This window comes from Liolophura sinensis, chromosome 12 (assembly GCF_032854445.1).
Source record: "Liolophura sinensis isolate JHLJ2023 chromosome 12, CUHK_Ljap_v2, whole genome shotgun sequence".
NCBI lineage: Eukaryota > Metazoa > Mollusca > Polyplacophora > Chitonida > Chitonidae > Liolophura > Liolophura sinensis.
The window spans coordinates 15,195,330-15,211,425 of record NC_088306.1 but is presented as its reverse complement, the minus strand read 5'-3'; the positions used below and the strand labels follow the sequence as shown (position 1 = coordinate 15,211,425).

General features: G+C 37.9%; 1 protein-coding gene across 1 annotated transcript in view; it reads left to right on the top strand.

The window, feature by feature from the left end:
• LOC135478996 (cAMP-dependent protein kinase catalytic subunit PRKX-like) overlaps positions 1-16,096 on the top strand; it is a 45,746-nt gene that overhangs the window by 18,188 nt on the left and 11,462 nt on the right. The window contains exon 3 of the mRNA XM_064758695.1: positions 13,217-13,385. Coding sequence (XP_064614765.1) covers positions 13,217-13,385 — 169 coding nt within the window. The remainder of the gene's footprint in view (positions 1-13,216; positions 13,386-16,096) is intronic.

Sequence of the window (16,096 nt, the reverse complement as noted above, 5' to 3'; positions counted from 1 at the left end):
GTCATGTTACTCATTTGCATGTATGCCTTCACGGGGAAATTTACAACATGTGAAAACACTTGCTTATACCATCTACCCTATTTCTCTGGGACACCTGGTTTGCTCATTTTACCCAATATATACTATCCAAAAAAAGAAACGCATATGTGTTTTGTTTTATTTTAAAATGAAATAAATACATTTTGTCTTCATTTCATGAGCAAAATGTGTTTTAATATTGTTAATAGTCACAGTTAGCACACATTTTATTCCTCAAAACATTTCTTGGTTGAAAATGTTGAGTTTGGAGGCCGTTTTTGGAAGAAGTAAAAAATACAGCACCACACTGCATCACGTGCAGTCTTACACGCCGAACTTACGCATGGAAAGCATGCAGTGTGTGACTATAAAACCGCAACTTCGGGCCGGAAATCGGCGTCTTTCAAGTGGTGTTTTCAAGCTGATTCAACATGCCACGTCTTGACACTGTCACAAGAAATATTGCCATTGGAAGACTTCAAGCTGGAGAGTCCCAATCGTCCATTTCTAGGCATCTACACGTCAGCCAGAGCACGATTTCATGGCTTGCTGCCCGCTACAACAATACTGGGACAACAAATGACCGTCGGCGTTCAGGTCGACCACGTGTCACTACAGCAGCCCAAGATCGCTACATAAGGGTCCTCCATTTGCGTGACCGTTGTGCTACAGCTGAAAGCACAGCAGCCAGCATACCGGGACTGAGGAGGATATCAGGTCAGACAGTGCGGAACAGGCTGAGGGAACATGGACTGAGAGCCAGGAGGCCCTATGTTGGGATCCTGCTGCGTCCTCACCATCGCGCCAATCGCCTCCGATGGTGTAACAACGTGACTGCATGGAATCTACGCAACTGGCGACGCATTTGGTTCAGTGATGAGTCCAGATTCCTATTGCAGAGACGTGATGGTAGAAACCGGGTTTACAGACGTGCTCACGAACGTTATGCCCCTAACTGCGTACGCCAAGTGGACAGATTTGGTGGAGGGAGTGTGATGATGTGGGCAGCAATATCGTATACTGGTCGTACAAATCTTGTCCACGTTCAGGGAAATCTTACGGCCGTACGCTACCGAGACACCATCCTGCAGCCACACCTCTTACCTGTCATTGACGTTCAGCGGGAGTTGTTCCAGCAGGACAACGCCAGACCGCACACGGCACGTGTCACAAGGGACTTCCTCGCCGAAAACAGTGTAAATGTGCTACCCTGGCCGTCCCGTTCCCCGGATCTTAACCCAATTGAGCATCTGTGGGATGAACTTGATCGACGTCTACGCCAACGTCAACCTCAACCCCAAACGCTTCAAGAGCAAGTTGCATGTTTGCAGGAGGAGTGGCAGAACATTCCCCAGGCCTCTATCCAGCGTCTCATCCAGTCCATGACAAGGCGTGTCAGAACTGTTATTCGTGCCCGTGGTGGTCACAACAGACACTGACATTCCACTCAAGTGGGAGACTCATTGTGAGTGTCTTACCTCAAGTTGATGGCCTTGTTGTCTAGATATGGACCCTTCCTTAATCTGTGTAAAAAAATATTTGCAGAATAGCAATTCTTATTTAGTTATGCATAATTGAAAAGACTGCATCACCTCCGCAAAAAAACGGGTTATGCGTTTCTTTTTTTGTATAGTATATATGTAATTCTAACAGGAATATTGAGTTTCTATTTTCTCACATGGTTAGACCATTTAATGAACACCCTATTCATATTTTTACTTTTCTAAAAGGCTGGTAAAGAAATATAATAGTCTGCTTTCAACTCTATTAATATCTGACCCAAATTTTAAAAGGATTAAGGTGTACAAGCATATACCACCTGATAATGATGATTTCAGCATTACGTATAATTTTAATTTTTATTCATTATTTTATCATTTGTCCAAATGGATTTTATACTTAATAAACATATTCATTTGTTTTCGGTGCGTAAGGGTTTATAAAATGAGCCAGTTAAAATACCTCTTACAGTATCAGGATTATTGCAATATAGGCAATAATTTAAATTAGTATATAGCAGTGTGGATAGTATTATAATACCTTTACGTGATGTGATGAGTTTATAGTGTATAAATATCTATATCATCTGATGAAAGTTCAAAGGTACAAATAACCTGTACCTGTAGCAAAGTTCAGTAACTAGTGTCAAAATTTGTCCTTTATCAACATGTAAGTTTATGTTACATTTGAAACATTTGAAGTTATCTGTCTACAATGAGATAATGGCTCAGACCGTGTGTACCTATAATGACATGGAAAAATTTGCAGAGTTATACATGATTGTATTGGGCATGTAATGGATTATATGCAATTTGAGAAAAGTCATCAGTTCACAGTTTAAAATGGCAAGTTCAGCGATACAATAACAGTTTAAATGTCATAATTTATTGTGTTTATTGGATAAAAAAAAACACAGCTTTAGGAACAATTTATAGTATGCCTATCTGGACATACGTACTACCAGAATCTCCATTGTGAGTTGCCCCCAAATCAACTCTAAGGGTACAGAAATATAGAATATGGTAAGTAACATGAAAATGGCACCTGTGACCAAGATGTACATATTGTCTGATTTTGTACATTTGTACACCAAAAGTAAAACTGAATGACATTCATTTCTATAAAAAATGCATGCACATTTTGGGGCATTATTTTAAGACCATTTAAATCTGTAGAAAAAACCTTTCGCTCCTTCATCACAGACCACTATATCTGATAATCAGTATTAATTAAGGTACATGTAGATTGCATGTTTGAATACAGTGAGCTGTTAGAGGCTTCAGAGGGATCCCCTTAAGCCTTCATGTTGTCTTGTTCCTGCTAATTACGTTTTTTGTGTGTTGATAGAAGTTTTTAATCTTCCAGTTTTATAAGTCTTTCAATGTGCATGGGGGGGGGGGGTAAGTTTTTTTTTTACCTTATTGAACACAGGTTAGATTTTTATTAGAGTGTAAAAAAAATGTATAAATGTGTCATGATTAGTTAAACAGGTTTGCTAACAGTATTGAAAAAAAAAAACAGTATTTGACTTTATTTTAAATGACACTCCCTTCCAAAACAAAAAACCAAACACCCATGTATCGTAGTAAAAGGGGAAAAAAAACTCTATACATATATACATGTAACTTACATGTATATGTACTCTGTACTTAAGATTGGCCTTACCCTGTAGCACATATGGTAGCCACATGTTAGCTCTGTGATATCAAGCCTGAAGGAGCCCCTCTACTATCTAATGGTGTGATCTCCCAGCAGAGGTATCCCCATATCTTGGTCATGTAACAAGACCTCTGCGCTCTCAACCTTCGCCACTTTTCTGTAGGAGTATGAATAAAGGAACAAGCTCTCATTACCTGGGGGCTTCAGTCGCAAAAGATGACCTTCCTTATGAATTAGCAGGAAACAGAGATGGTAACTCTTCTCCTGAGCTTTGTCCTACCGTACATATCCCAAAAATATGAATGAGTATAGTGCATATGTTATCATGGTAATGTGATATATAGGTGTCCTTATGTTGATATAATATACAGTTATTAGATATTTTTAAATTAAACAAATATATATATAATTTTAGTGCAAACGGGAAAGTTTTGTGTTGTATCATTAGACCCTAATTAAAACAACCCCCTCCTCAAATATAACAGTCAGATTTTTATTTGCATTTGGAGTGAGTTGATTTGCCCTTCGTCTTCTTAGCGTGTGGATGTTTGAGTTTGAGCAAGGTACAGTGTACCTGAAAAAAAAAAAAAGACTATAACGGATCAAATTTTGTGCAAACTTTCTTACTACTATAGTATAGGGGGCTCCTCGGCTGAGTGGTTGTAAGTGGAAGGTCTGGTAGCAACTTGTGGATGGTTGTGGGTTTCCCTCAGGCTTTGAATGCCCAGTTTTCCTGGCTGGTTCATGCAGCCATCATGTGACTGAAATATTTCTTGAGTGAGATGTAAACTCAAATCAGATAAATACCCTAAATGGCCATAAATTTCACCCTTGACAAACTTACCCATTTTTCCTGATTCTGAGACTTCTATTGAGTTTACAACAGTGTTTTGAGGTTTGCTTGGAGCATGGGATAATATTCTACTAGGAAATTGTAAGTTTCAGCACCAAAAATAATATTTTGTGGCATTTTTCTGCCTCTAAAAATGTACTTTTCTGGGTAAAGTTTTATGCAATTCGGGGTAAATCTAATTATTGTATTAACATGATTGATATGTGAAGAATATGACTTTGCTTTTTTAATTTTGATCTCATTTGAAAGATTTTGACTCTTTTCCTCCAATTTTGACTGTTGGCTAGGGATGGTGGGTTGAGTGGACTGGGGGTGGAAGGGCTTACATTTTTTAAAATCATAGCACAGCTCCTGGTGTGCTAATTACTTTACAGACAACCATGCCTCGGTTTTAACGACGTAGAAAATCCATGGTGGCCCATCAACTTTCTTCTTATGTAAGAATCCACTATATTTATTTACTTTATAGCGTTTGAGGTATAGTACCATCATAGTAGTACTAGAAAAAATGGTGTTTGTAAATCCCGGTTAGAAGATCAAGTGTTATGCACTTCCTGTTGAGGTATGCATGGTCCGGTAACAGTGCCTACTACGATGGTGTCTGAGAGTCAGAGTAAGCAGATCTAATGAAGCCATGGTCTTGAAGCCTAGTAGATTGCACCCGGAGGCCAACAGTGAAATTTGGGCATCTGCACTAAGAACGGACTGCGGGCAGATCCATTATATAATCAGCTAGACTGGGGGTAAATTTAGGAGCCTAGCTATTTTGTCTCTGGAGGCAGACATTTTGGGGATGGGATAATGGTTGTAGGCTATAGTCATCCATTGTCCAGGTATAGATGGCATGCTAGCTACACTATACTATTATTAATCAACCAGACAGCATCATGTTGAGGTGTCATTGTGGTGTAGCTACAAGAATGCATTATATGTGTATGAGCCCACTTGTACCTTGCTTGATAATAGGGAGCTGCTTGTACAGTAGGTGATGTAGTGAGCTATAATGTAGGTGATGTAGCGAGCTATAATGTAGGTGATGCAGCGAGCTATAATGTAGGTGATGTAGTGAGCTATGATGTAGGTAACCTAGTGAGCTATAATGTAGGTAACCTAGTGAGCTATAATGTAGGTAACCTAGTGAGCTATAATGTAGGTAACCTAGTGAGCTATAATGTAGGTAATCTAGTGAGCTACAATGTAGGTAAGCTAGTGAACTACAATGTAGGTAATCTAGTGAGCTACAATGTAGGTAATCTAGTGAGCTATGATGTAGGTAATCTAGTGAGCTATAATGTAGGTAATCTAGTGAGCTACAATGTAGGTAATCTAGTGAGCTACAATGTAGGTAATCTGATGAGCTACAATGTAGGTAATCTAGTGAGCTACAATGTAGGTTATCTAGTGAGCTACAATGTAGGTAATCTAGTGAGCTATAATGTAGGTAATCTAGTGAGCTACAATGTAGGTTATCTAGTGAGATGTAATGTAGGTAATCTAGTGAGCTATAATTGTAGCTCACTAGATTATATAATGTAGGTAATCTAGTGAGCTATAATGTAGGTTATCTAGTGAGCTACAATGTAGGTAATCTAGTGAGCTATAATTGTAGCTCACCAGATTATATAATGTAGGTAATCTAGTTAGCTATAATGTAGGTAATCTAGTGAGCTACAGTGTAGGTAATCTGCTGAGCTACAATGTAGGTAATCTAGTGAGCTATAATGTAGGTAATCTAGTGAGCTATAATGTAGGTAATATAGTGAGCTACAATGTAGGTTATCTAGTGAGCTACAATGTAGGTTATCTAGTGAGCTACAATGTAGGTAATCTAGTGAGCTACAATGTAGGTACTCTGCTGAGCTACAATGTAGGTAATCTAGTGAGCTACAATGTAGGTAATCTAGTGAGCTACAATGTAGGTAATCTAGTGAGCTACAATGTAGGTAATCTGATGAGCTACAATGTAGGTAATCTAGTGAGCTATAATGTAGGTAATCTAGTGAGCTATAATGTAGGTACTCTGCTGAGCTACAATGTAGGTAATCTGCTGAGCTACAATGTAGGTACTCTGCTGAGCTACAATGTAGGTAATCTAGTGAGCTACAATGTAGGTAATCTAGTGAGCTATAATGTAGGTAATCTAGTGAGCTACAATGTAGGTACTCTGCTGAGCTACAATGTGGGTAATCTAGTGAGCTACAATGTATGTAATCTAGTGAGCTATAATGTAGGTACTCTAGTGAGCTACAATGTAGGTAAGATGGTGAGCTACAATGTAGGTAATCTAGTGAGCTACAATGTAGGTAATCTGCTGAGCTACAATGTAGGTACTCTGCTGAGCTACAATGTAGGTAATCTAGTGAGCTACAATGTAGGTAACCTAGTGAGTTATAATGTAGGTACTCTAGTGAGCTACAATGTAGGTAAGCTAGTGAGCTACAATGTAGGTAATCTAGTGAGCTACAATGTAGGTAATCTAGTGAGCTACAATGTAGGTAATCTGCTGAGCTACAATGTAGGTACTCTGCTGAGCTACAATGTAGGTAATCTAGTGAGCTACAATGTGGGTAATCTAGTGAGCTACAATGTAGGTAATCTAGTGAGCTACAATGTAGGTAATCTGCTGAGCTACAATGTAGGTACTCTGCTGAGCTACAATGTAGGTAATCTAGTGAGCTACAATGTAGGTAACCTAGTGAGTTATAATGTAGGTATATAAGAAACTGAGAAGCTTGTGTGATTGGGTGTGTAATACTGCATGTAGATATATGTCTTATTTGTAGAAATACTACCATGGTATAAGTGTAATACTCTTGAGTACGGTGAAATATATAATAAATATTTATAGAACGAAATCAAGAATTGTATATTCTGTTGTTGAACCAATATGATGTACCCTTGACTTCAGACCTAAAGAATACAGCGCCTTGCAGGTAATGGTGTGAATGTGGGAGGTTAGGGTGGTTGGGAACAAGGAGAGGGGGGGTAGTTGTGGGAGGGGGGGGGGGGGGTCGTGAGAGAAATCCTGGCAAGGATGATAAGTGTTTATGTGACTTTTACAATATGTGCACCTTTCCAGCTTGGAGCTATACTTAGTGACCTTTGACCTTAACGTGCTAGGCTATATGTTGTGTGTGTATATAAACGGGATCTAAGAATAGCCGATAAGGGCACACTGTATAAACAAAACTGACCATATTGTCAGACCAGATGCCACAAGTACAATAAAGCACATATATTCTTGCAAGGATGGAAATATCTTGTCTCTGCCCGTGGCTTTGCACAAAAATGGGTGTTAAATAAATGAGTACTATGTAAATAAGGTTGACAGATGTTTGGACAACCAGTTTTGGGGTTTCATGTCTAAACTGTTAGGTTTCATGTCCTGACCTTTTAGTTTCATGTCCATTTACCTTTGGGTTTCATGTTGGCTTTTTGGGTTATTTTGTCAAAACTCTTGGATATTCTTGAGTACGGCATAAAACACCAATCCAATACATAAATAAATAAATCAGAACTCTTGGGTTTCATGTTCAGACTCATGGGGTTTCATGTCCAAAATCATGGGTTTCATGCCCAAACTCAAACATTTGAGTTTCATGTCCAAATTAACTCTTGGGTTTCATGTTCAGACTCATGGGGTTTCATGTCCAAAATCATGGGTTTCATGCCCAAACTCAAACATTTGAGTTTCATGTCCAAATTAACTCTTGGGTTTCATGTTCAGACTCATGGGGTTTCATGTCCAAAATCATGGGTTTCATGCCCAAACTCAAACATTTGAGTTTCATGTCCAAATTAACTCTTGGGTTTCATGTTCAGACTCATGGGGTTTCATATACATACTCTTTGGATTCATGTCCAAAATAACTCTGTAGTTCTTTTTCTAACGCTTTTCGGTTTCATTTTTAAATTAATTTCTGAGTTTCATTTCAAAAACACTTGTTTCATTCTCAGCTCTTGTATGTCCAAAATGTTAGATTATTTCTCCAAACTCCCTAGTTTACATTTGCGTATGTTAACTCCTGGCTTGTATGTTAAAAACTCATTGTACATGATAGCTCTCATGTGACAAGACCAATCAGTATAACTGGCTACAAAAACATTATGACTACCGAATGATTTTGTATTTATTGTCTGCAACATATAGTCACATCCTAAGTGTCTGAATTATTTGATGTTACAAAAAACAGGTGGTAACTATATTGTATGTTCCGTACTTCTTAAACCGTTTTCCTTTCCACTATAGCAGCAGTAAATTACATGAATGTATTCCTTTGACATCTTCCAAATGACCAGTGCCTTTACAATTGGATTACGCCAAAATGATCAATGAAGTTTGACCTTGGCATAATTTCGGATCTGCTAAATATCAAGGGAATCTTGTCTCCTGTTCAGATAGCTATAGATACTATTGAAATACTCTGAGATTTATCAGAAGATGAAATTAATCGAGATAAAAATTGAATTAAGAAATTCTCTCTGTCTGATGTCCCGTCGAGTTCTTGTACTTCACTTGTTGGTGTTGTTATGCAAATGCAAACATATCATACCTACAAACTGACCTTACTAGAGATTCTTACCAGAGCTGTCAAGCAATTATATACAGTCGGACATCATCAGTTATTTTAAAAGATCATTCTCAGTTGTTGTTCTGCTTCGGAAGCAGTAGATCCAGGGTCAATCCTGGATTAAGTCACACCTAAGACCTTAAACGAGGAAGTTGTAACCTAATTCATTGCTTGGCGTTCAGCATGAAGGGATAGTGCAACAACTGGTTGACCCGTATCATTATAATGGCTCAGGCGGGGTGGCTTAGTTGCCTTCAGTAAGGGCATCTTAGTGAGGCAGCACTAGATAAAAAAGTGGTGGAAATCCATCCTGCAACAAGGAGGCACATTACGTGAACTCTAAGAACTCCTTCGTCATCGTATAACTGAAAAAATGTTGAGTACGACATTAAACCCCAAGCACTCACTCACTCACTCATTCAGTTGTTGTTTTTTTCCTCAGTGTAAAAGTTATCTGAAGAATTCTATGATGTAGAAGTAGGTGGTTGTATTTCAGTAGATCAAGTTGATATGACAGTCCTTACCCCCAAGTTCAAGTAGTTATCAGCACACACTTCTTGTACATCTAACAGATAATCTCATTATTCTGTAGACAAACCTACATCTAACGGATAATCTCATTATTCTATAGACAAACCTACATCTAATGGATAATCTCATTATTCTATAGACAAACCTATATCTAACGGATAATCTCATTATTCTATAGACAAACCTACATCTAATGGATAATCTCATTATTCTATAGACAAACCTATATCTAACGGATAATCTCATTATTCTATAGACATACCTACATCTAACGGATAATCTCATTATTCTATAGACAAACCTACATCTAACGGATAATTTCATTATTCTATAGACAAACCTACATCTAAAGGATAATTTCATTATTCTATAGACAAACCTACATCTAACAGATAATTTCATTATTCTATGGACATACCTACATCTAACGGATAATCTCATTATTCTATAGACATACCTACATCTAACGGATAATCTCATTATTCTATAGACAAACCTACATCTAACGGATAATCTCATTATTCTGTAGACAAACCTACAACCTACATCTAATGGATAATCTCATTATTCTATGGACATACCTACATCTAATGGATAATCTCATTATTCTATAGACATAACTACATCTAATGGATAATCTCATTATTCTATAGACAAACCTACATCTAACGGATAATCTCATTATTCTGTAGACAAACCTACATCTAATGGATAATCTCATTATTCTATGGACATACCTACATCTAACGGATAATCTCATTATTCTATGGACATAACTACATCTAACGGATAATCTCATTATTCTATAGACAAACCTACATCTAACGGATAATCTCATTATTCTGTAGACAAACCTACATCTAATGGATAATCTCATTATCCTGTAGACAAACCTACATCTAATGGATAATCTCATTATTCTATGGACATACCTACATCTAACGGATAATCTCATTATTCTATAGACATACCTACATCTAATGGATAATCTCATTATTCTATAGACAAACCTACATCTAACGGATAATCTCATTATTCTGTAGACAAACCTACATCTAACGGATAATCTCATTATTCTGTAGACAAACCTACATCTAATGGATAATCTCATTATTCTATGGACATACCTACATCTAACGGATAATCTCATTATTCTATAGACATACCTACATCTAACGGATAATCTCATTATTCTATAGACAAACCTATATCTAACGGATAATCTCATTATTCTGTAGACAAACCTATCTACAGACCTACATCTAACGGATAATCTCATTATGCTATAGACAAACCTACATCTAACGGATAACTTCATTATTCTATAGACATTATTCTTTAGACATTATTCTATAGACAAACCTGGAAAAGAGTTCATCTTCAAGTAACAGTTGTGTTTCATTTAAACAGTATAAGGCCGCCATTGAAAATATGTTCGTTGAGCAAAACCTAGCCATCTCTGCCCAAAAAAAGAGACCCTACTCAGTTTTTATTGGTATTATAATCAAAAACAAAGTCTTTATTTTTTCTTTTTTTAAAATTTTTCCTCTAATGTGAATTTCTTTAGAATTGATACTGATCTTTTTCATTAGGTAGAATAAAAGAAAATATATACTCTACTCATCTACACTATTTTTTGGAGAGGTTCTACTTATTTGCCAAACAAAGAATGTTTTAAGGGTGAATGACCCAAGTCGAACTATACAAGCAAAGATTCTGCCCCATTTCTGTGTATAGCACGGAAACTACTAGCTTGCCTGCATGGAAGTTTTGAACAATCCTGGAATATTGGAAGGTTTAACAGTATTGATGAACCAATTCAGGAAGGATTTCATTCTCTGTTTGTTGAGGACAAAAAGGCTAAATCAGACAACGCTGGCTGAAGTTCAAGATGTCATGGCTGCCAAAGCGGAGAGAAAAGCTGTCAGAATTCACCCTTTTTCTTATCTTGAAAATTTTGCCCACATTTCTCTTCTTGTTCAGTTTCCTCAGTCAACATTCATGGTGAGACTTTTACAAGATTGAGGCGATCAAATTAGCGATTATCAATGAAAAGATCATGGATCAGGCATGCAAACAGAAGTGAACTGGTTAGTCAAGACTTGGTTACCGTGGGGATCTCTCCTCCACCCAATCTCAGAGGACATTTTTATTGATTAGCCAAACAGAAAAGCTGCTTTACATGGAAGCTTTATTGTTTTACATCAATCTCTCTTGAGCTAGAAGCCTTTGAACACTCCCAAATGTCATTTCCCAAAGATAGTTTTAAGCTTTTCTGAGAATTTACTGGAAATGGGGTTCAGCTTCCCTTAATGCACTTGTTCTTCTGTTTAGGAGGTGATCAATCAAATGCTGTCTTTATTCATCATGTCTTTCGGTTTATTACCATGGCGAACAATTCAGTTATATTTCCCACTTTCATCCTTTTGTTTTCTTTGGGCTAATTAAATGAAGTACTTGTATACATAATGTTTTGGAGGAAAAAATTATTAATGTTATGTCCTTTAACATGTATTTAACTATAGGCCGCAGCTTGGTTTTCTTTTAGCGATTTGGCAAGAACATATGTTTCCTTTTCTAGTTGATTCTGAGTGCAACATTTTTTTATACCATAATTTTTGCATCTTTTTGTATATGTTAATCAGATTTTTCTAATTTGTTGGACATCTGGTCAGCTCTTTTTACCCAGTAACATTGTAATATGAATACAGAGTTTCTCTTTTCTCAGCTCAAGTTTAGAGCTGGAAACCACATTTGTTTTCTTGGTGACAGTACATTCTTCATGGCTGCACAAAATTTTTTTTGTGACTCAAAAACTTTCAACATTTCCATAATGTATAATTAAAGACTAAATGACAAATTATGGACTCAACACCACATTGATGCCTTGCTTCATGGGAATTCAGTTGACATTGCAAGCCTCCCAAAAGCTATGCATGCCAAGAAAAAGAGACATTCCAACTCCCCAAAAGCTGCACATGCCAAGAAAAAGAGACATTCCATGCTCCCCAAAAGCTGCTCATGCCAAGAAAAAGAGACATTCCATGCTCCTCAAAAGCTGCACATGCCAAGAAAAAGAGAGACATTCCGTGCTCCCCAAAAGCTGTACATACCAAGAAAAAGATACATTCTAAGCTTCCCAAAAGCTACACATGCCAAGAAAAAGAGACATTCCATGCTCCCCAAAAGCTGGATGTACCAAGAAAAAGAGACATTCCATGCTCCCCAAAAGCTGTACATACCAAGAAAAAGAGACATTCTAAGCTTCCCAAAAGCTACACATGCCAAGAAAAAGAGACATTCCATGCTCCCAAAAGCTGGATGTACCAAGAAAAAGAGACATTCCATGCTCCCCAAAAGCTACACATACCAAGAAAAAGAGACATTCTAAGCTCCCCAAAAGCTACACATGCCAAGAAAAAGAGACATTCCAAGCTCTGAGAAAAGTTGTACAAGCTTTATACAAAAATAATTCCAAATAGAACCTCATAAAAAAATTCCTAATGTACCTCATGTAGACAAGTGGAATATACATTTATATTTATTTAAATTTTTATATTTTTATTTATTCTTCTTTAAATTCATATAAATTTATGTAGTCATGTAAAGAAGATTTGGCCAGTTCACTAAGGAGATTCCTGGAGTTATTTTTATGGGTGTTTTTAAGAAAGTAATACATGTAATTTTTATGTGGGCTTTTAACAGGATTTAGGGGTGTCTGAGCAATAGTGTCTCTGATCGACAGTCATTTGAACTCTAGAAAACAATATGTCTACATCTGTCTACGCTTACAGAGAGGTCATTGGCAGAAGAAATTCTACTGAATTTTCCTGAAGAAACAGACTGAAATGTTTTATCGAACATTCTTATATGTATATTTTATTTTCCTTTGTCAGCTGTTGCACTTTATGTAATCGCAAAAATATGTGTAAAGTGGATGGAATTCCAATAAAGTCAGCTGTGTAATTGTATTTCAGGAAAAACAGTGCATCAGGATGCTCTCTCCGCTATTCACAAGCTATATTACTGCTTAACAACTAAACATCAATAACATCTTTTCAATTTCACGCTTAATTTGTTCCAGGGACAGGGACGTTTGGTCGGGTGGTACTGGTGCGTCAGAAAGAGAAGCGTAGTTATTATGCGCTAAAGATCATGAACATTACGACTGTGCTAAAACTAAAACAGGTGGACCATGTGAAGAATGAGAAAGAAGTCCTGTGTGCCATTAGTCATCCTTTTATAGTCAACATGTAAGTATGAAATCTGTACACAGAATTTTCAACACTTTAGAATTAATCTTGCCAGCTAGGATCAAGATAGAGAAAATGCTGCTTGGGATAATGCTTAATCATTGGTTCCTGTGCACGTAGACCGAATGTCAATGAATCCCGCAATGAATCGTCCTTTTGTTGTCAACACGTAAGTGTGAATCCTGTCAACATGTAATTAGGAATTGTCAACACGTAAAAGTCTTGTCAGCAAGGATCAAGATGGAAAAGTTGCTTGGGGTAATGCTTAATCATTGGTTCATTCACCATAAGCGGAGAATGAGAACCGGGTGTGCTCTGTGCCATCAGTCATCCTTTTGTTGTCAACACATAAGGGTGAATCCTGTCCACATGTAATTAGGAATTGTCAACACGTAAAAGTCTTGTCAGCAAGGATCAAGATGGAAAAGTTGCTTGGGGTAATGCTTAATCATTGGTTCATTCACCATAAGCGGAGAATGAGAACCGGGTGTGCTCTGTGCCATCAGTCATCCTTTTGTTGTCAACACATAAGGGTGAATCCTGTCCACATGTAATTAGGAATTGTCAACACATAAAAGTCTTGTTAGCAAGGATCAAGATGGAAAAGTTGCTTGGGGTAATGCTTAATCATTGGTTCATTCACCATAAGCGGAGAATGAGAACCGGGTGTGCTCTGTGCCATCAGTCATCCTTTTGTTGTCAACACATAAGTATGAAATCTGTCAACATGTAATTAGGAATTATCACTTACAGTGCACAAGAATTTTTCAGGAAGATAGAGAGACTGATCGCTAGATAAAGCTTCAGGATACACGTGGGCAAGTACTTATATGTAGGTACAATCTTTTTGTTGACAAAAAAGGATGGGAAAAGCTGCTTAAGTATGAATTCTGTCAACATCTAATTAGTGCATGTATTTGACCTAAAATAACGTCTATGACTAATTAAGTCGGGGGCCGCCGTGGCTCAGTTGGTTAGCGCGCTAGCGCAGTCTAATGACACAGGAGCCTCCCACCAATGCGGTCGCTGTGAGTTCAAGTCCAGCTCATGCTGGCTTCCTCTCCGGTCACACGTGGGAAGGTCTACCAGCAACCTATAAATGGTTGTTGGTTTACCCCAGGCTCTGGCCGATTTTCTCCCACCATAACACTGGTCGCTGCCATATAAGTGAAATATTCTTGAGTACGGCGTAAAACACCAACTAAATAAATAAATAATTAAGTCACTCATTTTGCCTGATTCTGTGAGTTGTGGTTTATTTAGAAAGATAGGATGATGTCCTACTGAAAGTGCTGAACAAGTAACACTTTGTTGTCTTTATTTGGCTCCAAAATGTACTTTCGTGGGCAAAATTTGAGGTCAAATGCTGTACTTGATTTAAGGACGCTGCACGTACATTAAAGTATTATCCCGGGACTTGTAAAAATGTGTAATAATATTATCTTTATTAGTGAAGCTCAGTCAATGTGTACAAAACTGTACTTTCCAAAGGCTTTCACAAAAAACAAAACAAAAGAAAAAAAAACAATATTTAGAAACAGTTATACAGTGACAACCCTCATGCAGCTTCCAGTACAAGTTATCAGTTTGATTTTGGAGACAAAACTATATTGGTTGAGTTGGCCAGTGTCCGCACTTCAGAAAAACTATAATTTTATAGCCAGCACAAAATAATGCCTTCAGAAAGGATGAAGAATTACAGTAAGGACAAAAATGACTTCTGCCCCAGCAACTGTCCCGACCAGCAGGTGAGACAGGGCAGTGGGTTACGGCTAATTACCACTCTCCTGGCTTTGCAGGAAATAAATTTTGAAAACAGGTCACAGAGGTTTAAATCTTGATGGTCCGGCTGTCAGGGTTAAGACTGACGAGTGTAAACTAGCGTTAGCTGACCAGGTTTACTGCCTGTGTCGCTGATGGGTTCATTATTCCTGTGGGAGCTGACCTTAGGGAAGGAATCACCAGGCCATTCCGGAGATCACGGGAGGGGGGATCCTGTTGGTGATAAATTTGGCTCTGGCCCACCCGGCAAAACAAGGCTGTTTCGGATCACTCTGACATATTACTTTGTCAGACGGAAAACTACATTGTAGAAATGAAGTTTCCTATTCCATCAAAGCCAGTTCCGAAGACAGGCGCTTTTCTAGATTAACGGCCGTCAAGGCGCCCAATTCACAAACGACTTGTGCTATGCATAGGATGGTGCCGAACTGGGGCTGTGGCAAAGTAACTTGTCAATTCTGATGGAGACTTAGATTTAATGAACTTACAGTTTGATACTTGCCATGGTTGTACTAAATGGATTGCGGAGCTGTACTGCATGCACATGTTCTCCTGATTCTGTCACCTTCTCACGTATAAGCGAGCAAGTTTTAGTGTGATTTTCGAGAAAAATGACGTTGGTTGGATTGGCAAATTTCAGAGCTTCACTTTTATGGTTTTATCAGTCTACACGGAATGATGTCCTGTGTAATGTATATTACGCTCAAATAAACAGCTTCCAAAATGTCATATACTCAAGAATATTTCACTTATATGACAGCGGCAAGCATTATGATGGGTGGGGGGGGGGGGGCGGAAACTGGAAATGACCCGAGGTAACCGACGACCATTCATAGGTTGCCGCCATACGGTGGGAAGAAAGGGTGAAGTGTTGCAGTACATGTGTATGAATTTCAATGGCTATAAAGATATAAATGTGGTAAATGGGT